Source organism: Molossus molossus, unplaced genomic scaffold (assembly GCF_014108415.1).
Source record: "Molossus molossus isolate mMolMol1 unplaced genomic scaffold, mMolMol1.p scaffold_m16_p_23, whole genome shotgun sequence".
Classification (NCBI taxonomy): domain Eukaryota; kingdom Metazoa; phylum Chordata; class Mammalia; order Chiroptera; family Molossidae; genus Molossus; species Molossus molossus.
Genome location: NW_023425359.1, coordinates 24,683,358 through 24,709,448, shown reverse-complemented (window position 1 = coordinate 24,709,448; position 26,091 = coordinate 24,683,358). Strand labels below are relative to the sequence as shown.

General features: G+C 53.3%; 1 protein-coding gene across 2 annotated transcripts in view; it reads right to left on the bottom strand.

Moving 5' to 3' along the window:
* Window positions 1–2,811: 2,811 nt before the first annotated feature.
* The window catches only part of NR5A2 (nuclear receptor subfamily 5 group A member 2), an 82,441-nt gene continuing 59,161 nt past the window's right edge, over window positions 2,812–26,091 (bottom strand). For both annotated transcript variants that reach the window (XM_036277540.1, XM_036277539.1), the window contains one exon: window positions 2,812–3,060. In XM_036277540.1, the coding sequence (XP_036133433.1) occupies window positions 2,813–3,060 (248 nt within the window). In that variant the 3' untranslated portion in view covers window position 2,812. The remainder of the gene's footprint in view (window positions 3,061–26,091) is intronic.

The window sequence follows — 26,091 nt, the reverse complement described above, 5'->3', positions numbered from 1 at the left end:
CAAAGCTTCCAGAGGACAAGTACCTATTCGGGTGGAATTCCGTGGACTCCCTTCCTGGTCAAGTCTCTGACCTACTCAGGCGCTTCAGCATCCCGTGGAACGTGAGCATAAGGTGTTTTAAGATGATTAGGCTGGCATTCCGATGTTTATTGAAATACTAAAAAAAAAAAATTCCATTTGGTTGAGAAATTTCCGGCAAGAATGGACATGACCATGTGTATGTCACTGACACAGTAGGAAAGTGTCCACGAGTAACAGGCTCCACCCTCTAAGTGCCGCTTGGACGCGGGTTCGAGATGCTGGAGACCTTGGTACAGATCGACGGACGTTACACGTTGTCCGTTTACAAACACAGACCACCAGTGACCGGGCGGGCTAGGCTGTAACCCTTCTGGGAGAGTCTGCTTTTCCTTACGAGTCCTGACATTGACTGGCCGTTGCTAAGGAGATGTCTGCGTACACAGGTGAGCAATGAACACTGGAGAAAGGGTCACCTGTCAGCTCCGGATGGGCCCCCAGCAGTGTGGATGGAACTCGGTGTCGCCCACGGTGTGATTTATTGGGTTAACAACTTACTAATATTTCACTTTTTTTTTTTTTAAGTTACATATGCATTGGGGAGTATACTGTATATTTAAACTAAGAAAACGTGTTTTTTTTTTTTTTGCAATGGTCAAGACCCTGCAAATAACTGTCCCCCGACAATCTCCTAATGGTCTCCACTGGGACCACTCCTCTGCCATGTGGACCCTTCATGTGGACGAGGATTAGAGGTGATTAATAAAAACAATAAAATAACCCTCTTTGCACATAACTAATATCTTTGGTTTACAACTTGCAATGCTTGGAAAGCAAACCAGGTAGGACTCCACCCCTGTGCAATTCACTTGACAACAGAAAGCGACCAGCCACATGATTTACAATAGCTATCAAATAAACTACAGAAATCATGATGATTTACAGACATTTAATCAAGTGAATGATTTTAATTCATTAAAGACCCTTCTCTGCCCCTGATGTGTCCCACGAACTTGAAGACATGCTACAGTAAACACATATATTTGGTTTCTTCAGTCTTGGCTACATCTTACAGAGAGGTGAGACCAAGGAACAATAAATTAGCATCATCATTGTCTACAGTTGAAACGATGATATACAATATAAATAAACTATTCCAAAGCCAGAAACATTTATGAAAAAACTTAAGGGACTAGGAGATACTTTTATTATTATTACTTTTTTACAGTGTCTACAAGTGATTGTGCCGCCGATCTTCTCAAAACAATTAACATCTAAATGAGATTCCGGTGTTTGATTTTAGAGTCTCACGACATACGACAGTTAAGTACTATTAAAAATAATTACCAATCAGAAAAATAACATGAAGGAAATTGCTGCTATAGCTACTTGGTCATATCATGATTGCCCCCCCTGCCCCCACAGGACCTAAAGAATGTAAACACTATATTTTATTGGACTGTAAAGTATTAATACTTCGTTGTACGTGTTGATTCATACCTGCACGTGCTCAGCTACCTCTCAGAATTGTGAAATAAGGCAAGACTTCCAGCCTGTGGCCTTGCATGGTGATAACACTGATGGTTTGTGGGCAGTTTTTTTGCCCTCCAATGTTCTCCGGACTTTGGTCTATGGCTTGGAAAGGTCGGGGTCACTCTGTCCCCCTTACCCTTCTGGGGAAGATCTAAATCACTCTAATACCTTTCCAGTCACACATTAAAAAAAAAAAAGAAAAAAAAATTCAGTTTCTATTTTGATCACGGGGGAGGGGGGTAGAAATGTTTGATCGAGTGGATCAGGTCACCAGCTCATCCTGTCTTTCCTGCTTGCCTATGAGGCACCCCAGCAACATAGGTTGTGAGTTTTATTTTTAAATGAACTACAAGCTTGGATGCTTAAAAAGACGGTTGTACCCTAACAAGACTTTTGGCCAAAAAAATAATTTTCGAAAAATGAAATACGACCATGCCATCGCCACGTTGCAGTGGCGGGTGCGGGGGCTGCGGACGCTCGTGGGGACTTTGCTCAGTGTGCATGAATCCTTACCGCAGGCCAGACGGGGCGTACGGCCTGCTCTTCTCTTTCCTAACACTGTGAGCACATGACAGAACAAACCGGACATCGTTTCAATGGCAAGCTAACGTGTTCACAGACTGCGCTTACTAGCTGTTTGCAGGTCTCAGACACAGGCGTTCACAATTGGGCTTTTCGGGAGTTGGAGGAATTCCCACTGGGCGTGGCCGAGTCCTCGGACGGTGCGGATTCCGCAGGAGAAGGTGCTGGGTCCTCGAAGGGAAGGGGGGGCTGTTTCCAGGTGTAGTGATGGATTCTCGGGCCTGTTTCAGCCCCTCTTGGTGCAGGAGGAGTTCTGCAAGCTCAGATCCCCCGCCGTGGCAGCCTACGGAACCACACAGGACCAGTTCCTCAGTTTCTTCATAGCGGAGATCGGTTTAAATATACAAGAATCATTCAGTCCGTTTTCACTCTGATGTGGGTTTGGGATCCATGTGAGCGGTCCGCCCACTCTGGGACAGTGTCTCCCACGGGGACTGCTCTGGGGACACGGAGCTTTGGATTCACAGTTTACAATACAAATACCCTGATACATCATTTATTCGCTATTAAGGATTTGATTATTATGCCTTTTTAAATTCCATCCCTTTACACAAAGTATTTAACTAGGGTTGCTCGGAGCAGTTCAGAGTATTTTTTTTTTTCTTTTCTTTCTTTCTTCCTGTCCTCCCCCCTCCCCCCACCGGTTTCTTTCTGTTGGAAAGCGGGCGCCGGGGGGCCCTCAGGCCCTCTTGGCGTGCAGCATCTCGATGAGCAGGTTGTTGTAGGGCACGTCCCCGTTCAGGTGCTTGTAGTACAGGTACTCCTCCGCCTGCATGCTGATGGCTCGCAGCTCGGGCAGCCGCAGCAGGAGCTGCCCGAACTTCTCCGCCTGCTGCGGGTAGTTGCACACCGTGTACTCCAGCAGGGCGCCGTTCACTTGTTCCTGGACCCCTTCCACCAGCTGGAAGTTCTCGAGGTTTTTCACATCTGGATTGAAAGAGAAAGAGAGAAAGAAGAACACAGGCACACGGCGTCAGTGGGGTTGCATGTCTGTGGGCCAAAGCCGCGCACTCGGTGCACGAGGCCTTCCCCCCGCCCAGAGAGCACTTGCCCTTCGCTGCGAGAGGTCCGCAGCCCGGCTCAGCCCGCTGCCCCCGCAAAGGACCGCACAGGGCCCGGGAGGAGCATCCCGTGGAAATTCTGCACCGACGCACATCAATTAGACACCAGTGGGTTTGGAGCAAGGTCAGCGCCTTTCATATGGTACAAAAGGGAGGCCGAGGGTTCCGCACAGAGAGGGATCATTATATCGGCGGCAATGAGTCCCCGGAGGGAGACCGATCTGAACCCAGTGTCGTGCACAATTCATGTAATTTTGTATTAATTTTTCTGACCCAAGGTGAAATCTGTGTCCAGCGTCTGATGTAGTTAATTCTAATAAAAAGTGACAGGGTTCTTGTTTCTGTTTGACATTTTCTAAATGACTGTGAAGGCCTCCGACTTGTCGGGCCTATGCTAATGGCCCATCTGGTACACTCCAGTGACTGCTGACGGAGGCTGGCTACCGGGGACGCTCTGAAACCGACCGCGGTGACTAATGATCTTCATCAAATGAGAGCCTGTCCGCTGCGCAGAACACCAGCCGGGGTGGCCGGCACCTCTCGCCCGAATGCGGCCTCTCAAGTCTGAGACTTTGCTTTTCGTCCTAGGTCAGAAGGGACGATGACACTGCCTCTCATCCGGGCTCACTCCAGGGGACCGTCCCGTTATTTCAAGGCATCTGCTGCCCAAGAGGTTTTTATACACACTGAATGCCAGGGAGGCCCAGGGTGCAGAAAAAGACCAAGGTACAAATACACAGACTGTGGGCGAGGGAAAATGGTTACATCGGAATGTCTCTTCTGAAGTTGACCACAGCTTTTATACAATGTATTTATAGAAGAGTCTGGGAGAAACAGAGATGTGTGTTTACACACACACCCTGCTCAGGAGGCAGACCCCCCCCCCCCCGGCCCCCACTTTATTTTCTAATTGGACAAAAATAAGAACGATTCTGAAGGAAACCACATAAGACTGGGACTCAAAGGTTAAATGGACCACTCTCAGCTCAGTTACCATAGTAACTCCTCGCCAGCATTTCAGGCCCCTGAGGCTGTGAGACGCAGCCTGCATCCAGGTGCAGGTGCACCCTGGGACCTCGGGGTGCTTTCCCAGCGAGGCTGCCGTGCATTTGCTGGTGAAATGCGCCCACGATGATTTCCACGCTTACATCTGGGCCACAACTCTGCGTTAAACATGTCCCCTTGTGCACCCCCAAGTCTCTGCCCCCACCTGAATGCTGCGAAGACTTGGTACTGGAACACAGAGCTGGTTGGAGCCTTGGCTATCATATGTGTCTCAAGGTGAAATGGGAGAATGAAAAACAGTCAGTGTTGACCTGGCCGGTTTGGCTCAGTGGTTGGAGCACTGGCCCGCGGACCAGAGAGTCCTGGATTCGGTTCCTGCTAAGGGCACGTACTTCGGTTGTGGTTTGTCCCTGGCCCCGGTTGGGGTCATGTGGGTGGCAGCCACTCGATGTGTCTCTCTCACATCGATGTTTCTCTCTCTCTTCCTCCTGCTCTATCTGAAGATAAATGCGAAGAAAAAAAAAAGGTCCCCAGGTGAGGATAAAAAAAAAAAATAGACAGTATTTACTAATGAAATGATGGCAAATGCCATACTGGCAGGAACACTGGACTTTAAACTGGCAGCCAGGTTGCGTCTACCTGACCTATCATACATGTGGTGCTTCCCGGTTAAAGCATTTCCCATCTGTCTTATTGAAAATATTTGAACATTATTATACATTACTTAAAAACACAAGTACTAGTTACATTTGGTCCAGTGTTACAATGGAAACAACTGGAAACCCCTTGGGTGTGTCGAACCCGGGTCCGAGACAGAAAAACTCGCCTCCACCTCGGCGTGGTCCTCTGCCCCACCCGTCACCCTGCCACAGGCTCGCCTGGCTACGGACCACGCCCTTCATGCACATCACGGCAAACCCCAGGTAACGGAGCACCTGCTCCCCTGAATTCTGACGAGCTCCAATGCGGCCCCTTTGCCCCCCATCCACCTTCGGGAAGACCGAACTCAGCTTTCTCTCTTACATACGATGAAGAAGTTAATACAGAAAAGAAGCAACGTCCAGTGTTGTCGGGATTTAAACACATTTGTAGGAAAAAAACCCGAAATGGAGGATGATATTGGTTCCCGGGAAAGACAGACTCACAAGCAAGAAAAAGCCAGCAGTGGCCACGAGGTTAAAAGGGAGGATGGAGAAATTCGCACAGTGGAAAATGGAAGACACACGAATAATAGTCTTTTTAGAAAGTTGTCTTCGAAGCTTTCTTTTCCTGATAAATGTGTTTTTTAGAGAACTAGGTTCAACCGCCTCTGAGAAATCATGCCACTCTGTTAACTTAAAAAAAACAAAACAACGACCAATAAACATAAGCCAAAGGACGGATCCAGTTCTAGCTTATTCACTTGCTATTACTGCGCAAAGATCAAAGTCTTCAGGTCAGCACCCCCTGGATGATTTCTGTACATAATGGTCCAAACTAGCACCTTTCTCCCCAAAGTTTAAAAATAGATTCCGTTTTCTCCTGAAGGAAAAGATACAGGCCAGAGATAGTTTTTCTCTCAAGTCCATCTGGGTTGAACTCACTGAATTAACTGTCCACACAGCTACTTCTGCGAATTTATCATTGAATATAACAGGAGTGATACGGATCATTGCCCAAAGGTACTTACTCACTGAATGTCTACTTTGCTTCTGTCTGTTCAAAAGATTTGTAATTTGGTGGCAAAATCCTGGTATTTAAGCTGTAAGCTTATAAAAGAAAAAAAGATGCCAGCTGGTGTGGCTCAGTGGACTGAGTTTTGTCCCATGGACTGAGAGGTCCCGGTTCGATTCCTGGTCAGGGCACGTGCCTGGGTTGCGGGCTCCATCCCCAGCAGGGGGCGTGCAGGAGGCAGCTCATCGATGTTTCTCTCTCTTAAAAAAAAATTTTTTTTTTCTTTATTGATTTTAGAAAGAGAGGAAGGAAGATATAGAAACACTGATTGGCCGCCTCCTGCATGCCCCCCACTGGGGATCGGGCCCACAACCTGGGCATGTGCCCTGACTGAGAATCAAACCGGCGACCTCTTGGTGCAGGGTCGATGCTCAACCACTGAGCCACACCCGGCAATGTTTCTCCCTCCCTCTCCCTTCCTCGATCTCTGTAATAAACATGCTTGTATCCTGACCACGTAGTTCTGCTTTAGCTGAATTTCAGCTGTGTGTCCCCCCATGGCAGCTGGCACTGTTTTATTACCTGTCCAGGTGGGGTGAGGACAATGCTCTGTGAGGCCAAACTCCCCGGAGAAGACAATGTCTGCCCCCTGTTCTCGGCATCCTCGTCCAGGGTTGACGCAAGTATAAGACCTATTACGGTAACCGTCCCGTGAGTCAATTTCCTTTCTTTCCCTCACTCAAAGCCAGCTTTAGAAAATTGATTGATGTATATAATAGAGCTGTCCCTGAAATAACATATTTTAAATGTCACCGTGTCTTCTCTTTGAAGAATCCCTCTGTGAACCCTGCTGTGATCTGAATTTAAGTCTTGATTTACATGTTCTCCAACGAGCGTTCTCCCGGTCAGTTTCCGTTAAGGGACAGGTGCTAGTGTTTGTACCTGAACTGGGTCCCTCGTTCCTGAGTCTCTCGTCTCCAGTCCAGAACCTTGGTGTTCCCGCCATGGTCGAGACGGTTCGTAGGGACCTAGAAGACCTGGAATTTTCCCTTGTATCCACGTTTTAGGAAGAGTCATAAAAGTAAGCGTGCTCCCTTGGTACTCAAGGAACTGGGTTTTCTGCAGATTTACACCCTATCATGAGAATTTAAACATGCATATTTAAAAATCGCAACCACGTTCCCTGGGACATCTCTCCTACAAACCAAACCCGTCCACACCGAGAGTGGCCGGGAGCTGGCCTACTTGGGGACGGACACATGCAAATTCACCAATGAACTGACCTTAAATGATACAAAAAAATAAAATCTGGACGAATGACTATATGTTTTGGAGACCTCAGAAACAGATGTTTTTGATTCCCGTTTAGTTCCATTATTAAGTTGCACCCCATTTGGATTTTAGAAGAGCCAGCTGGTGGACCAGGTGGGTCCTGACACCCGAGTCCCCCTGGTTTTTCAGTGGCGTCTTATGCCTGCGTTTGGCACATCGCGTGCTCCCTGGAAACGTACAGAAGCTTCATTTGAACACAGTTTAAAACACCAGCTAATGAAGCCTATCATTACCCATTCTGGGTTGAACATTGTAAACAGGCACTTTCCTGAGCCCTTTCTCGATAGCCTTTAAATTTTGATGACTGGCCAAGCAGTTTCTGTTGCTCCTCAAGTATCGGCCTCTCATCTATTCTGCTTGATTCACTCAGGGACTAATTACCAACTTTTCATATGAAGCCGCATGACGATGAGCTCACAGAGGGGCGTCAGATGTTTTCCATCCTTATTGAAAAGTAAACCCTTAGGTCTTCTTGAATATATTACATCCCTGGCTTTGTGGGCATCCTCAGCATTTGGGCTCTGAAGATGAAGACGCCGTTTCTGCTGCCCTGGTACCTGCCACGCGCCCAGCCCTTGAACCTTCCTGTTCAGCATACGTTTTAGTGGCGGGTCCTTTGCTGAGCAAGGGAGGTGGGGGGCTGGGAGGCCCCCCGTGGAGCATGCTATCCGCTGCTGAGAAGATGATTATCGTTGTTAATTTTTCACACGTGCCGGAAAAAAAAACATCTCCTCTTGCCCTGCAAAAGATCTAAAGCAGGAACACTCCTTCTTGAGGTTTTTGGAGGGAAGACATTCTGCGAATCGGCACAATTCACAAGAGAACCTTCGCCTGGATATGCCGGGGAAGGAGAGAGGGAATGAATTTTCTGTAAGGAATTCATTTTTGAAATTATTTTTAAAGGGCTACACTGAAATAACTTGTAAACATAATTTGGTGAGACCATTTGGAGAGCCACACACTGGTTCTTCTCGTCCGCTTCCTGGAGCGTGAGCCGGGGAGGGGCTGGAGATACAGGACCAAGTGTTCTCAGCGCTGCGTCAGGTTCGCAATTTCCAGCAAAACGCGAAAACTCGGGGTGTTGAATTCATCGCTGTTAAGGCCTTTATAAAAACATGTGTGTAGTGTGTGTGTTTATTCACCCGAGAGCTATTTTTAGCCACTAGAACATACACTTCCGTGCCTGCATATGCAAATTAACAAGAAAACCCAGAAATAATAAGAACCAGTACTGCACGGTAGAACGCTTAGTAAATTGCAAACCGCCAATCAGGTGTAAGCGTGGCCTTTCTACGTACATCGCGAATACGCTCTGTGTCCACATTTTCCGCAGCTCCTGCCAAAGAGATGCACGTTCACCCTCGTGTGTATACAACGTATCGGTTCATGCGCACGCACATGATTCCACTTCCGTGAGGACCCCAGTGTAGCCAAGTTCAGAGGAAGGTGTGACCACTACCGTTTTGTGCTTTCTCTTCACACACACCCCTAAACCATATATTCCTGAGGTCGCTGATTTGACTGACTTTACATCATACATTCGTTAGTCTGTTTTAAATTGATTTGTGTGTGTGTGTGTGTGTGTGTGGGGGATACAGCATGCAGTTCCCTCCCATACGTACCCCCACCAGGGACTGAACCTGCAACCTAGGTATGTGCCCCCCAGGAATCAAACCCACGACGTGTCGGTGTGCAGGATGACACTCCGACCGACTGAGCCACGCCGCCAGGCTGTAACGTGTGCGCTGTGAGGCGGGACGGCGTCTGGTTCCTCCTGTCCCTGGCTCCGGGCCGGGCTCCGCCCAGGGAAGACCCTGAGTAAGTGGCGGGGAATGAAGCCCAGCACTGCTCCATGACACGCTGCTTTGCCCGAAACCAAACTCTTCGCTTCTCTTCCGTTGTTTTGTCTTCGACCAGCTGCTTCCCTTCCGTCTCGGGTCCCGCAGACTGGTTTTGTTTTGCGCAGAGCTGTTTCAGAACAGCCCTCGCAAAGCACTTGGCTTTCTTGGGAGACCTTCCGAGGGATGTGGGCTGGGCCCTCTGCCCTCCGGCCTTCTCGGCTCCTCCTCTCCCGAGATCGGCTGAGTTGGCCACGCCCTGCGCTTTCGCTCACGCAGGCCCCGGTGATCAGGTTCTGCGGATACAGTGCTTACCGCACAGCTCTACCCAGCTCTACCCGAATGGCACTGGCTGTCTCCAACGACGTGTCTAGAACAGACCTGATGTCTCTGGTCTTCCGAGCCTCCTCTGTGTCTGCTTTCCCACCCTGGGCGCCAGCAGAGACACCACTGCCTCCAGGAAGCCCCCCTGACCCACCTCTGTTGATCCCATCTGCCCGCCACACAGACACCGCTGTTACCTGGTCACCTGCCCAGTGTGAGGACCCGTGAAAGGTCCCCTGCCTTCCCCAGGGCCAGCACGGTGCCTGGACGAAGGGGGAGCTCACGTCACACCTGTGGGATGCTGGAATTCGTTCTCCCCTCCATTCATACGTCCCCCTTGTCTGTTTCGGGAGATCTTCCCCAAATTTCCCGACGTGTCCTCCTTGCCAAGCGTTACGAGGTTGGTGCTCCACCCTCCCCGCCAGACCGCAGTCACTCGGGAGGCAGAAAGCCCGTCTCCTGTTCCTAATTTTGCAGAACGTGAGTCTAGAGCAGCACACGTCCGAGACCCCGGCGCACGTACTATTCAACTGCCAATCTGAATCACGCGCCCGTGAATGTAACGCGCGTGCCCATTGGCTTCCCCGAGGGTGTCATGAGCACCTTCGGCCAGCAAGGGGTCCGGGGCTCCGACTCTTCGGCAGTTTTTAACCTGTTCTCCTTGTTCAACGCAGACCCAGTGTCGAATCAAAGAGGACACATCCCTGTGACGGATCCCACAACAGGAGGACTTGATTCGTCCGACGGGATGGCCCGGTGACGGACGTGGGGATGTTGGGTCCACGTGGCCATCGGGGAACCTTCCTCCCTCCGTCGTGTCAGGGATAAAAAGGAGAAAGGCAGGCTATGCCAAAGGGCTGTGAAGGTCACGAATCGGAACATGTGTGTTTTATGTCTCCACCTACCAGTTGGCAGAGAGACAGCATCAAAACGCACGAAGAATCAAGGGCACATGTCAGGTCTCCGGCTGGGACTCGGTGGAGGGGTCTGAGCGGGTAAACAGAATGTAAAGGGGTCCCGGATGAGGCAATGTCCTGGTTGCCCCCTAAATTTCAGACGAAGTGGGGTGTCCAACAGACTCGACACACACAGGGTCCGAGCAAGCAGGTGGCAGTCAAGGGCTCGTGAGACAAAAATCACAGCCGCCCTGCCGGCTGGCCATGGGGGTCGCAGTCCTGATCTTATTATAAAGGCCATCTGTCCCCGCAGAACATCAGTGTCCATTTCGGACAAAGCAGCCCTTCTGGGAGGACGGCGTGTCCCCCTTCTCGGTCACACCCCAGCGCAGGTTTGGAGTCGTACGATGGCACTGCCTGCCATCCACACACTTCTGTGGCTTTTGGAAAGTTTTCTTACCCTCCAGAATCAAATACGAGGGTCAGTCCGTTCAGGTGGCAACGCAGCGCTATGAATAAACCAACGTTATCATATGAAAGAGAATTAAGCAGGCAGACCCAAGTGGGGATATATTAAGCCAAATTTCAGCTCTGGTGGTTGAGTTTAGCTCGCGCTAGAAGTCCGGTTTGCCTGGGGATAAATTCGGCTTCCCAGCTAATCGAAAGGGGAAGACCGCCTCAGGTGTGATAAAATTTACAAGAGAGGCTGCCAAACAGCTCTTGTTAAAAATATTAGCTTAAAGGCATTCTTACCGTCTTTGGGATGAAGACTGTATTTGCATTTAATTATCTGACTTCAAACTTTTATGAACCCGGATCAAATATCATCTCAGCCAATTAAAATGTTACTTCACGCACGCGCGGCTGGGCACCCAGGGCTGCGGGGGTCACTCGATAGCGGCGGCTGCCGGAGAACAGAGAAGGCAGCACTGGAGAATACCAACGCGCGCTGAGTAGACAGGGACCTGTGTTCCGACAGCCGGCTTGAAACCCGGCCCCGCGTTAGAGCCCGGTCTCGATGTTTGCGTCCATACAATCAATACTGCTTCATAATTCAGCACTGGAACGAAATCCCTGTCTTTTAAATGACTCGTGTTAGCCCGGGGGCCACAGAGCAGTTGCAGCCCGGGAACGGCTTCCCGTCTGGCTTCGTCCCCGTGGACGGCGGGCTCCAGCGTGATTCTGCTCCTGGAGGTCTTAGGGGTAGCGAGGGAAATGGGCTCGTGGAGAAGAGAGACAAGGAGGAGCAGGGAGGAGGGTCCCCGGGAGAGAAATCGACGTGCAACCTCAGAGCAGACATGCCCCCCAAATCTTCAACCATCTGTGACATCACCAGCTCATTTCAGAGAACCTGTACTGGCACACCCCAACGCGCAGCGGACGGGGAGGGAGCCTCGGGAAATCTTTTGCTGGACTTAGTTCTCTGGCATCGGAGATGGTAGGACTACCTGGCCAGAGGACACAGGTCTTCACTGTGCTCCCCAGCCTGGTCCCCTGGGTACTGTGGCCCTCGGGGCCGGCACTGCAATGAGCTGGCCAGTCCCTCCCGTGGACGTATCACTAGGTGTGAATGAGCCATGGCTGTCCGGGTCTGAGTTCTCATCACACTTGTTTAAAAACAAACAAACAGTGGGTCAGGTCCACACGAGGATGCGGAACAGGGCAGGACATCTTGCCTCCAGAGCGGCAAGGAATACAGACCCCGGGAAACACCCACCGCCCTACAGCGCTCGCTCCCCGACTCAGCCGCGTGGACGCGAGCGCCTCAGACGCTGTACCTGGCTTCCGTTTTTGCTAGAAGTTTCCAGAAGGCCCCACTTCCTACTCTGAGTACCCAACTCGTGGGCCAGCACTTCCAGCAAAGCAGCAGCAGAAGCAGAAATTCAGAGTGAAGAGGTTAGTGGGCCGTCGATTTTACAATCAGATTTTCAACGCTGAAGGCCTTTCATGGGGTGTTTTATGAAGTGTAGGCTTACTGTGTAGATGACAATTTCTGAGGATAAAATATTTGCTTAGTGCCCTGAATTCGCATCAAAGCAGTTTCCTGTATTTATCTGACCTCCCAACAGGCAGGTCTAGTCCTACCTGTGCTGAGAGACGCACTGACTAATGGAGAGAATGAGGAGGAAGAGGAGTATTTCAGTTTTACGCCTGAGGCTCCCAGCCCCTTTGAGCTATACCTCCCTTTGCCAACTACGTGACTTGAGAGAAGGCACTGGGTCGAGGTTACCGAAACGGCATTTCTTTACGTCCATGTGAATTCAGTGTTTGGTTGCCCCGCTGGTGTGTCTGGAACCGGTGAGGTCCACTGTACGTTTGTTCTGCTCCCACGTGCTAAGTAACATCACAATCAGTAAAATGTGCCCACTTGTTCCACGAGAGGAGTCATCACACGGTTCTGTCCTGTGCACCCGTGTTCCCTCAGGCTGCAGAAAGGCTAACACTGCCCTTTAACCGCTACGTGGCCCGGCTGGCGTGGCTCAGTGGATGGAGCGTGTCCCATGAACTGAGAGGTCCTGGTTCGGTTCCTGGTCAGGGCACAAGCCCGGGTTGTGAGCTCAGTCCCCGGTGTGGGCGGGGGGCGTGCAGGAGGCAGCCGATCGATGTTTCTATCTCTCCCTTCCTCTCTCTAAAAAAATCAATAAATACATATTTAAAAAAAAAAAAAGAACTACACGTACTAGTTCTCATTACGTCATTCCCCGCCGGCTCACTACGATTCAGCTCAGTAAGGTCAGAGCTGACAGAGGGGAAAGACTCGTTCCGCTGACCATTGCTTACTCCGAACCGTTTGGGCCGCAAAAGGACGAGAGAGCGAGATCCTGGGAATACAGGAATAAGGGGAGAGAAAACGGGTTATTCACCAAGATCATTAAAGCCAAATACTTACCAATTTCTTGCACAACTGCAATTAATAATTCATCCAACTGCTCAGGGAAATGTATCTTAATGTGAAAGGCAGAAAATCCATACCGCCGATTTGTTTTGCGCATGTGTGTGTTTTACACCACGCGGCAGAGAAAACGACAGGAACATTTCGTTTATAAGAGCTCGGCACGTTCTGGGAAGGGCGCGATGCTTTGGATTTACTTGTGTTTCGTATTCGTGGGTGTTGCTAGAACAGCGACTGTCGTGAAACAAACACTGTGCATCCGATCACACCCGCTTCCCAAGGTGTCGTGCGCAGCTCTGAGCCCCGCACGGGGAGGGACCTAAGAACGGCTGGTCACCGTTCCACACCCGGATACTCATGTCCGAGCTGGAAGGTGTTTCTGCCCTGGCCACTCTTGAGTATTCGGGGGGTTACCGGTCCGTGCATTTGCACAGCTGGGAAAAACAAAACCGGTGACTTTAAACTGTGGCCACAGCACCGGCCAGGGGAGCCTGGAACGAGGACGTGCTCACTCTGTCCCCCCATCACGGTTTCACAGGCGGATCGCGCGGGGGGACTGGGGTGCCCGCTGGCAGCACCGCAGGCTATTCATCTCCCTGCAGGGAAACCACCCTCTGCCCACCGGGTCGGCGTGTTCCAGGAGAGCTCAGGTGAATTCTCCCCGGGCGGGGGGGTGGGGGTGCCAGCTGTACGGAGCGCGGCAGGTGGGACATCAGGAGCCGGGTCGGCGGCCTCTGGCCCACGGACATCCCCGCCAGCCGAGGACCTCCACGGAGGCGGCCCTGCCCAACCACACTTGCGTGTCCAGGACGTCAGACCAATGGCCAGTGCTCCTCACACAGCCCCACGGGCCCGGCGGATACACCCTCGCCCAGTTCCAGGCACAGCTCTGGGCTTGTGGATATAGGATTTAAGTAACAGCGGGAGACTCGGCTTCTGGATCACCTGTGGGCTCAGTGTTGTCCCGAAGCCGCCAGGAGAGACCGTCGGGATGGCTGTCGAAGTTCAGACACGGGGCAACTGGGTCACGAGCAGCGCTGGTCGGGGCCCTGGCAGGGTGACGCCAGAACCGCTCACCCCACGTGAGGGTCTCTCGAGGGCGACCGTGCTGCGGCCAGTCTCCGGCCCCGACAAGTGCACCTGTGACACGCAACTATCCAGCGACTTTTGTTACGAGACCGGCGTCACTAACGCACGAGCAACAGGGTCACAGATTCGTAGCCAGCAGGTGCGGTTTCAGAATAGTTTTCTTCCCTCACAAATAAACTTCCTGTACTTTCCCGTAACTGGGAAGAAAATTCAAATCGGACATGGTCAGGGGAGGAAATGACAGGGGAAGCTGGGTGTCCACCCACCTGTCTCCTGCCCGGTTACCCGCTCGCCCCGAGTCGCCCCTCCTCGCGCCAACGCCCCCTCCGCGGCTCAGTGTCCGCCCAGCGCCTCTCTGGCGAGCAGCCAGATGGGCCAACGGCAAATCTGCTGTCACCCTGGATTTCCCCACCAATCCGGCCCTGCGGGGCTGGGGCAGCGGGTGGAAAGCCCCTTCTGGGGAGAGCATCCTGCTCCGGCTGCCCTGCCAGATCGGGGGACACGGCAGCACGCAGACCGAACATTCTCCAACGGCCCCGGGGAAGGAGGCGCCAGTGCGGCCGGTGGTCGGTTCCGTGTGTCCCGCAAAGGTTTCTTTATAGCTGCCGCGGTCGAGCCCGTGGGAGGGTGCCCACTGCGGCCGGATGGCAGACGGCCCCACGGAGCGCGGGCGGGGCGGGGCGGGAGACACAGCACAGGCTCTGCAGGCCACCTGGTCCCAAACCACCCAGATGCCACCCTTGTCCTCAGACCTCCAGTTAGGACAACCTCGTCCGAAGTGGGTTCGCAGAAATGAAGGAACACTCGTGGCAGTAACAGCTGCCGACCAGGAAAACAGCGAGAGAAAGAAATGAAAGCAAGATCACAATTAGCGACTGGAGAGCACAGAGGGTCGGCAGTTTCCATCGTTAGGGATCTGAGCAAGGAAAAAGGCTGATGACCTTGTGACTGTCGCCGGCACCTGATTCCCGGGGGGACAGGGAGCCTGTCCTGTCCCCATGTCCTCAGCGTGGGTGACCAATCTGCCACGGTCCTCCACGTGACGCGTGGCCAGAGCAGTGTGGCAGCTCATTTTGTCAGCAGAATGTCAAAGGGAAATTTCCAATTCCTTTTAAATGTCTGGTTACACAGAAACATGGGAGGGGGGAAAAAACCTCCCAGAAGTTGGGAAAAATAGAAAAGAAGATAGAGTATTTGAAAAATTCATCATTGGAAAAAAAACCCTCCCTCTCCAGACACATCAAACGACCGGCCAACCACATCAATCAGGATGTTTAAAGGGTGTCTGGGGCCCTGGCTGGTTTGGCTCAGCGGTTAGAGCGTCGGCCTGCGGTCCAGAGAGACCCAGGTTCGGTTCCCGCTAAGGGCATGTACCTCAGTTGCAGTTTGTCCCCGGCCCTGGTTGGTCGTGTGGGTGGCAGCCAGTCGATGTGTCTCTCTCACATCGATGTTTCTCTCTCTCTTCCCCTCTCTCCCTCCCGCTCTGTCTGAAGATAAATGCAAAACTGTCCTTGGGTGAGGATGAGAATAAAAGAGTGTTTGGGGAGGTGGATCTGAGCAAGGTTTCTGTGGGCTTGTGCTTTGTTACCGGAGCTGTGATAGCTGCCAAAATATTTCTGTTCTTCCTGAAGACTCTTATAAGAATGCAAACACTTAGCACCGTCGGGTCAAGTTTCCACCTTCCTGCTAAAGGTGTCCTCTCTCTAAAGACACTTTGTATACCTGGGGCTTGGGGTGGGATCGTACTAGTGAAATACGGAAAACCTTCACGCAGATCATTCCCGTGTGTGTCTGAATGCATCTCACTGGTCGTATGCACTGAGAGTGGGGACTCGTTTGCTAAGATGTGTGACTTCACGGGGCTCAGAATCAGGGCTTATCAGGGTCTCCTTTGGCAATTTCTTCCTCTTCTTTTTTTTAATCCTCACCCGAGGATATTTTTGCATTTATCTTCAGATAGAGCGGGAGGGAGAGAGAGAGAGAAAAAAAAAACATCGACAGGAGAGAGACACATCAATTGGTTGCCACCCACACAACCCCAACCGGGTCCAGGGACAAACTGCAACCGAGGTCCGTGCCCTTAGTGGGAACCGAACCCGGGCCTCTCTGGTCTGCGGGCCGAGGCTCTGACCGCGGAGCCAAACCGGCCAGGGCTGGAAAGCTCTTGCTGTGGACCGGTCGACCCCGGAAGGCTACAGACATCCCAAGGCTGTCGGCAACCCCGAGACAGCCAGGCTCGGCTGGTTTGTCAGCGTCCTTCATTTACATGCGCTAATTGGTAGCTTACACGCTTCCCAAGGCAAAGACAGGTACTTGTTGCAGTGAAATCCCAAGTCTCTTTCTCGTTTTCAAGGTGTGCTTTGAAAGAGAATTAAACTTTGCCCCTCCGTGCGTCTAGGAGCTAAACCCCAAGGCTGAGAGGTGGGCGACAGGGCATTCGCGGGGTGCAGAGGCTCGGCGGGGTGTCGGCGCAAGGCTATTGCGCCATGGACTTTTGGGTGGTGGCTTTCTGCTAGTCCACCTAGTAAATATTAACCGGAGCGTCCGCCCACTGTCGGGGTGACCTTACGACAGGCGCTTGGGAAACGGGACACACAGGACTCGAGTCTTTATGCCCACGCGGCTGTTTTCATGTAGAAAAATGACAACCTCCCCTGGCGGTGCTCGTGAGTGGGTCTCCCAGGCTCTCTCCTCTTCCATTTCGAATAAAGCGTGTATTTTAAATTCCCTGCAGCTCATTTGTCAGATTCCACAACGTTTCGCCGTCGGGAGAAACCGGCCCCGTGCCCCGTGCGCCTGGCTGGCGCGCATCTAACCAGGCGGCGCGTGCTCCAGCGCGGGGGCCCTGACTGGATGCTCCCAGTAAAGAAAGCTCACTATCGATTTTCCTGTAGCCGCTTGTAACTATTATAGTTGATACATCAATAGCAAAGGAAAGCACAATGTTTCACAGGAGGCAGAAAATCAGAGGAGTCATGACGCCCAGGCCGTAAATCATGGCATAATCTCGGGGACAGACAGATGGTCCCTGCTACCTCGAAACCCGTGGCTCTCCTTGAAAACCTCTCCTGGAACCGGCTGAAATGTCCTCACAGAACGGTGCCAAGGGACACAAGGCAATGTGTCATCCTCTGAAGAAGGCTCTTTTTTCCCCCGCTGGGGGGGAGAAGGGGGGACCTTTCAACTCGGTGGTTTGCCGTCAGAAACACTGTTCCCTTTCCCCTCCTCTCTCGAGTGAAACGTCACAGGCGTCAGGGCAGCTCAGAGTGTAGGTCACTTCTGAGAACAGCCCACAGGGGAGAAACAAGCTACCTTCCTGCTTAATTCCACGGGCCCGGCAGGGAGAACGAGCCCCCGTGGCCATGGGCAGGGGTCGTAAGGACAGACTAGCACCTGGTCGGGACGGTGGGCAGACGGAAGGACCCGCTTTGGCGACTGTGCCTTCCAAAGAGGCACCCGGAGTCCCGAGACTCATGGGCGATGCTCCTGTATGATCAGAGACAGGTTTGGGCATCAGGCACGCCTGTGTTCTGCCTTTACGGAGCCTTTTGAAAACTCTTAAATCAATGACAGACCTCTAGGTTGGTGTAACAGTGTGCTCTGTGTGTGTGTGTGTGTGTGTGTGTGTGTCTACCTCCCTCTCTTCCTCCACCATCTTCATTGAACACTTAACCACATTTATATAGGTTCCCTCCGACACAATTACACCTACGCTGTGCTTTTAGTGCTCCAGCCACTCGACAAGCCTCTTGCCATCAGCCCATTAACTGCTGGAACTCGGAGCACCGTTTGAAATTCGCCCGCATCAAACGTATTAATTATTTAACACGGAGCCGTAGTTTTAAGTGGTGCTGATAATCATCTGGGTTTTCCTGCGGTAAACATAGAGGCATTAAATATGCATGATATTTACTAGTGTCCCGGACGGTTTCTGCCTTACACCAGACGGAGGATGGTGACGGACACACTGGTTAACCTGCGAACTCCTTGTACAAATAGCGGTTTCCAGTTTCCTGCCATAAATCTCTAGCCAGGAAGAGGAAATACACGCTAGGGTCTTAGTTTTGCATTTGCTTTGGGTTCCCTTCTCTGTGTCCTTCTAGGGACTGAGTGAGCTGGGAAAGCATGAAAGAAAGTGTGGAGAATGATTCTGCAAACTGCTTGACCTGGCTTCGAATCAATGAATCATCCGTCCATCCATGCATCCACCATGCATCCATCCACCTGTCCACCATCCATGCATCCACCATGCATCCATCCACCTGTCCACCATCCATGCATCCACCCACCATCCATCAATCTATTCATCCGTCCACCATCCATCCATCCATGCATCCACCATGCATCCATCCACCTGTCCACCATCCATGCATCCACCATGCATCCATCCACCTGTCCACCATCCATGCATCCACCCACCATCCATCAATCTATTCATCCGTCCACCATCCATCCATCCATCCATCCACCCACCATCCACCTGTCCACCATCCATGCATCCACCCACCATCCATCAATCTATTCATCCGTCCACCATCCATCCATCCATCCATCCACCCACCATCCACCTGTCCACCATCCATGCATCCACCCACCATCCATCAATCTATTCATCCGTCCACCATCCATCCATCCATCCATCCACCCACCATCCACCTGTCCACCATCCATGCATCCACCCACCATCCACCTGTCCACCATCCATGCATCCACCCACCATCCATCAATCTATTCATCCGTCCATCCACCATCCATCCATCCATCCACCCACCATCCACCTGTCCACCATCCATGCATCCACCCACCATCCACCTGTCCACCATCCATGCATCCACCCACCATCCATCAATCTATTCATCCGTCCATCCACCATCCATCCACCATCCACCCACCATCCATCCATCCATCCATCCATCCATCCATCCACCCACTATCCATCCATCCATCCATCCATCCATCCACCATCCACCCACCATCCACCCACCATCCATCCATCCATCCATCCATCCATTTATCCATCCATCCACCATCCACCAACTACCATCCATCCATCCATCCATCCACCATCCACCCACCATCCATCCACCACCATCCACCCACCATCCATACATCCATCCATCCATCCATCCATCCATCCATCCATCCATTTATCCATCCATCCACCATCCACCAACTACCATCCACCCATCCATCCATCCACCATCCACCCACCATCCATACATCCATCCATCCATCCATCCACCATCCACCCACCATCCATCCATCCATCCATCCATCCATCCATCCATCCATCCATTTATCCATCCATCCACCATCCACCAACCACCATCCATCCATCCATCCATCCGTCCACCATCCATCATCGATCCCATGCTGCTTGAACACCTACTATGTGCTGAGCTCTGGGGTATAGACTTCAGACAAGTAATGCAAACCCTGGTGCAGACATGCCATAGGGGGTCAAGCAGGCATCTTTCAAGAGGCAACACTTAGGCCGTAAATAATCTGTGTGTGCGCGCGTGGTAGTATCCATAGTGCAGGATTCAAGATGTCGAGATCCCCGCATTAATCTCCAAATGGATATTAATTCTATTCCAAACCCCAGCTAGGTTCTCTGTGGAGTTTCAGCAAGCCAATCCTGAAATGTACATGGGAGGGCAAAGCATAAGTATAAGGACGATGATCTTGAAATAAAAGGTAGAGGAACCGCTCCACCAGATAGCAAGAGTGATTGAAAGAATGCTTGCGGCGTGTATCTAACACCGTGATCATCGAACTGACCAGTGGACCGAAGTGCACAGCCCAGGGAGAAAGACTGTGAGTGTGGGAGGAAAACAGCGTCACCAACAGCGGGACAAGCTGCTCCATCGCCAGGACCACGGACATGAACGAGACCTCTTCCTCACCCCACACGCACATGTAATTCTGGGCGTGCTGAATACAAAACGCACAGTTTCGACACATTTGGAAGAGAGCGAAAGGAAAGTGAATTTCAGGACGTTGAAGGCGGGGAAGGATTTCTCGGAGAAACCACAAGGAGAAAAGCTGCGTAGGAAGAGAAGGCGACTGTGGCTACTTCTGCGGAAGAAAAGGTACATCGATAAGGGGAAACCGATGTAATCTAACCTCATCTAATCTAATCTTGTTTCATCTTATCTAGTCTATAGCAGAGGGACCTTCGGATCAATAAGGAAAAGCAGAGATTCCAACGGGCAAAGGACATACGCGGGTACTTCAGGGAAACCGATAAAACGAGCCTGAGACTCCGCTGTCAGTAGAAAGCAAACGAACAGAGATTCAGATGCAGGGCTGGGGTGGAGGGACGGACGCCCAGTCACCGCGGCCAGGGGGCCAGGAGCACAGCCCCTTGAAGGACCATGTGGCAACGCCCGGACTGGAAGAGGACTGTCCAGCACGTATGTATGAAAGACCTGCAGAAAAAGACTCCCTGACATTGTTTGTGAGAAATGTCCATCAGCCAGAGAACAAATCAATCAATCGTGGAATGAGTTCAATAATGAAACACGATGGGTCAGTGAAAACAGTGACCCCGTCGCTGAATCTGGAGCAAAAAGAACAAGTGAGGATGTGTTTCATCCCAGAAGCCTCGTTTTTCGTAAGGTATGAACACGCTTCTGCGGCTACCTCGTTGGGAGAGCGAGTTCTTTGAAGTTATAATGAGCAATGATACGGTTACAGTGTCCATGTGCCCAGCAATGGCAACAGTAACTTAAAAACAAACAAACAAACAAAAAAACATTTTTAAAAGAAGTTGCTAATTACCGAAACTCTATCCCGACTATGATTATCAGGAACATACTGACGATTTTACGATGAAACGTTTAGTTCTATGTCCTGAAAATACTCAAAAACGTGCAGGAATGCATTAAGCTCCGTCTCCGCCTCCCCCTCAGCTCAGCCCAGCGTCTGCGTCCGAGGCTGGTGACCTCGGGGAGGGAGACGGTGGAAAACCCACGCGAAGGAGCTCGGGTCAACAGGCCGATTCGTGAGGAGGTGCGGACTGGGACACAGAGGCTCGCCCTGTCCGTGAGAACGTCCGCACGGACCCAGCAGCGGCCCTGGACACGTCCCGCCTGGCAGTCCAGAGGGTGTCGGTGAGGGGCACTGCCGGCCATTACGAGGGCACTTTCCCGCGGACCCGGCCCACCAGGATCAGGTCCCAGCAGCGTCTAGTCGGCCGGGTTGTCATCCTCACACGTGACGGCACGTGGACGGAGCCACGGGCTCGCACACGCGGTCTCTGCAGCAGGGGTGGTGCAGAGCCCCGACTCGGGCGTGACGTGTGCAGGCTCCGTTCTGCCCTTTCTGGCTGGCTGACCCCAGTGTCAGGGCCGGGCACACAGGCAGGGCTGCGATGCTTGTCCTCGAGGTAGCTGTGGGGCAGGAATGACCGGTGCCAGGGCCACTGACGGAAGCTCTTCTTCCGAGCACACAGATTGAGCAGGTGTTTTCTTAAATTGATTTTCAGAGAGAGAGGAAGGGAGAGTGATACAAACATCGATGTGAGAGAGACGCATCGATCAGCTGCCTCCTGCTCACCCCCCACTAGGGGTTGAACCCGGGCATGTGCCCCGAGTGGGGGTTGGACGAGGACCTCTCAGTCTGTGGGATGACGCTCCGTCCACTGAGCCACACGGCCGGGCGCAGGTATTGTCTTTAGTGGGAACCACACCCCAGGCAGCGCTGGGCTCCAGGAACACAGGACGAGACGGCCGGCCTCTGGCTGCAGGGCGGACGGAGCAAGGAGAGGGCTCCCAAGTGGAGACCCCTGAAGAGGAGGCAGGGTTTCGAGGAGGAGGTGCGGGGCTGTGTGGGACGCTCGGGCCACCTTGAGCTGGACGTGCAGGGTGACCTTCACACTCACACCTGCAGGGCAGAAGCCCCGTTGCACAGTCCTGGTGACGCCGACACCTGCCGTGTCTCCCAGGCCCCTGGGACCTGCTTCTAGGCGGCAGAACCCAGGACTTTGGACTCCCAAGTCCCACATGTTTGAACTAGGAACACAGGTTAGAACAGGCTCATGTTCACGTGTGACTGTCACCCCGCCAGCCCGCCACGCGAGGGGACACGCTGCTGGCAGTATCATTACCGTGAACAGCTATCGACAAGGCGCCAGAGTACTCGGTTGGAAATGTGTTCAAGATCAAAGTTATTTTCTCCGACAGGTTTTGGTTCTCAAATTCCAACGGTTCCCTTGGAAGGAACACATCACCCAGAATTTTAGTTCCAAAAGAAAACAGGCTTCTCATCGTGAACTCATCCGTTTTCTGTGTTTGAAGCTGTCTTTTCTGTCCAGCCGTTCGATGTAGAGACTGAGTACTCACACGTCTGAGAGGAGAATTTACAGCCTGTCGTAAGGTGAACTATACGAGCACCGACCGTTCCAGAGGGGGCTCCGTCTCCTGGCAGAAGCCTCGTCAGGGAGCACGTGTCCCCTCCCAGGATGCCGTCACCTAAGCCCTCACCGGCCAAAGAAGAGGAGTCCTGTTTGCTACTTGGCTTGGCTTTGCTTTGGGGACTTGTAGCCGAATTAACAGGCGAGTGGCCGGAGTTTGCTTTCTGTGACATAGCTCAGCAGATCCAAGACCGTAACGGTGCCTTTGGTTAGTAGATCAAAGATTTGAAACTGGTTTGGCACCGAACTAACCTAGCCGTCACCACCCGCGCGAGGAAGACCTTTTCCATGTCATCCGCGCAGCGGAGATTCCGTTCGAAGAGGCACTTCCCACCGCGGGGCTTCGCGCGTGGGACTCTCACCGGCGGAGAGTCGGATGTTTCAACACCGAGAAGTCGCTGGCACCGAGTGCTCGTGTCCTGCTAAGTTCCTGGTAATGATTCTTGCCTGGACCCCTCCCAACACTGTGCGAGGCCCGCCACTGATGCGGAAAAGGTGAGTCAGTTGCCTAAGGGTGCAGGTAACTCAGGTCCCAGTTCAAGCCGGCAGCCTTTGCCACCTGGCCCTCCGTCTCTGGGAGGAGGGAGGGTTAGGAAGGCCGCCCCTCCTCCCGCCTGCAGGCATTATTCCGGCCCAGCCAGGCGGCCCCCTCCTGTGGGGCACAGAGAGGGCCACAGGTCTGGAATCACAAAGCCACGCTCTCTGAATCTGGCCACATTCTGTGCCGCTACTGGAACCTGTGCTGTGACGCTAATGAAAACACATCCGGACGTCACCGCGAAGTCCTACATGGCCGGTGGCAGTCCCTACACCGTCCTTCCTACAATAAGGACTTTCTCCTCGTGCAGACCGGAGAGAAGGGATCATTTCGGGTGGGCTCTTGGTGCTCATAGATACCGACCGAGGCAGAACGGAAGGGACATGGTGGAATGCGGTCACCCCCACAGCAGACGAGGCAGGATTGTCCCATTTGAGTTCAGCATAATCACTCAGGTCGCCCTGACCTTCACGAAGGGCACAGAGCTCCCTGTACCCCCCGGGAGGCTGGGTGACCAAAGTGTGGCCACAGGAAAGAGCCCTCCCTCCACGGCGGTGAGATTTCCAGATGTGGCTCGGGGGCATGGCTGAGAAACAAACCTCTAGATCTCCCTTAGAAAACAATGCAGAAGCAGCACCTCAATACCCGCGGGGACCCCCACCTGGGCCCCTTTCCTCTGTGTGGACCCGACTCTGCAGAGCCGTGGACAAGTCCCCTCCCTCTTGGTCTCAATTTCAGCAGAAACGACGGGTTGGATGTGGCTACGGGGCAGGTTCTCTCAAGGTGTAATTCTAGGATCCGCTGTCTTTTCAGGACTGAAGCCAGAGTTCCTGTTGAAAATCCGGGAAGCTCAGGGTGCTGGGGTGGGGGACGGGACGCCCCCTGAGGCACCCACAGGTGACCCCAGGCTCCCAGCTCCTTTCAGGGTCCGGGGCGCCGTCAGGTGTGTGTGTGGGGAGGGCCGAGACCAGGGCGAGGGGCAGGACGCGGCGAAATGCTGAGCTTTGGACGCCGGCTTGGTGCTTGGAGTCCCTTTTGAAGGGATCCAGGATCCAGAGTGCGGTTCTGAGTGCGACAGAGGGGCTTCCTTCTCGGGGGAAGGACTTGGCTGCCGGTCCGCACGGCCCGCACGGCCCGCACGGCGGCTTTGGTCCTGGTGCCTGTTCCATCTGCTCTGTGGAGTCTAATCCCCCCAGGGGACAAAGGGCCTTTAACCCCAGAGTTGTTCTTGGTGCCGGCTGGAGGTGCTCGGCTTGGAATTTAACCCCTTAACCAAACAGAGCCAGAGCTCGAGACTGGACCGATGGGTTTTATCCGTGAGCGAGGAAGCAGGCTCCACGCCGACCCGGTGAGTCCCGGATCGGCTGGCCCAGGCCAGAAGCGACTCGGGCCCGGAGTGAACCACCCGAGGTAACCACCTGACCGCCGTGAGTCCAGACCAGGACAGACCTGGATTCGAGCCCTTCGGGTGGGGGACAAAGCAGGGACACGGGGACCACAGCGCTTCCTTGTTACGCCCCGCGCACCACACCCATCCGTCTCCGGAAAACCACCCCCTAACCAGCAGCAGTTAGCGAAATGCCGAGCGTGGCGTTAACACCTAAAAAAATGATAAATGCTTTCGGGCATAAGCGATTCAGAAATAGGTCCGCGCACACACTTCGGGCCACTCTCTCCCGCGGCCGTGAACGCGTATTGATCACGTTCCAACTCAGATCTGCAAAACGAATGATCTCCGGCCCCGCTAAACTGCTTGCTCGCTGCCGGGAAAAACCCGCACAACAGCTATTACAGTGCATTTAATTAAGACAAGCATCAACTTCATGTGCCATAATTTGCCTCTGCCAACTCTCTGCGGTGTCCGTATCGAGCGGCGGCATCGCCTGAATGCTAATCAACGCCTCCCGCCCCTGCAGCCTCCGCGTCCATCCGAGGGGGCCTGTGCAGACGGCCGGCCACGGCCAGGCGCTGACAGGGAGCCGGCGGGGCCATGGGACGGGTGTCCGGTGAGTGTTTCTAAAGTGGAATATCATAGGCGAGGAGGGAGAAGCAGAGACGGGGCACGGCTGGCCGGGAAGACCCCCCAACGGTGCCTTGAGAAAACGGGACCCCTGGCAGAGATGGCCTCCAGAGTCCGTGATGTCACCCCCAGAAGTACCCTGAGAGGCGTTTTACATCTGTGTCCTTTTCAACCAGCTGCACCCACTGCTAAGTCACAGACACAGTCTGCAGCAGGTCGGAGGGTCCATTTCAGGGCTCTCAGCCCCTCGGGGACCCGGCAGCTTCCGGGAGGGGCAACTTTTAGGGGAATGGCTGCTGATGCCCTTGCCTCCCCTGCCTTGGAGTTTTCCGTTCTGGGCACGGCACCCAGAGCCCGGGCCACCCGGGCATCTCCTTCTTACCTGTCACACGGGGTTTGAACGTCGGACGCTCCTCTCCCACCTCCCACCCTCCCCAGGTGTTAACCCCTCTGCACGAAGCTGTTCCTCGCCAGCCCCCTCTCCACGTCACTTCCGGAATCCCGTGACCCTGAGCCCGGTACCGGAACCTGACGAAGGCCCCGGTGGCTCACCGAGGGCCGGGCACGCAGCAGGCACAGCCTCCGTGCCCGCCTGACGCCGCCTGAGTCCCCGGCTCTCGCTTTCCTACCGGACGTGCTTTTGGCTCAGAATGGTGCACCCACAGGGGCTCACACCTCCTTCTCTCACCGTCTGCCCGGTCCCATCTCTCACCAAGGGGACGCCGTGCAGCCCGCTCTCCCGGCCCTCGGCCCTGCCTCCGACCAGCCTCCTTTTCCTCCAGGGTCAGAGAGGTCAGCCGGGCTGGGATCACAGGCAGCGGGTTCCAGGCTCAGGGAGCCCAGAGCTCAGCGGACGGCAAATCCTGGCTTGGACTGGGGCTCGGCTTGCGAGG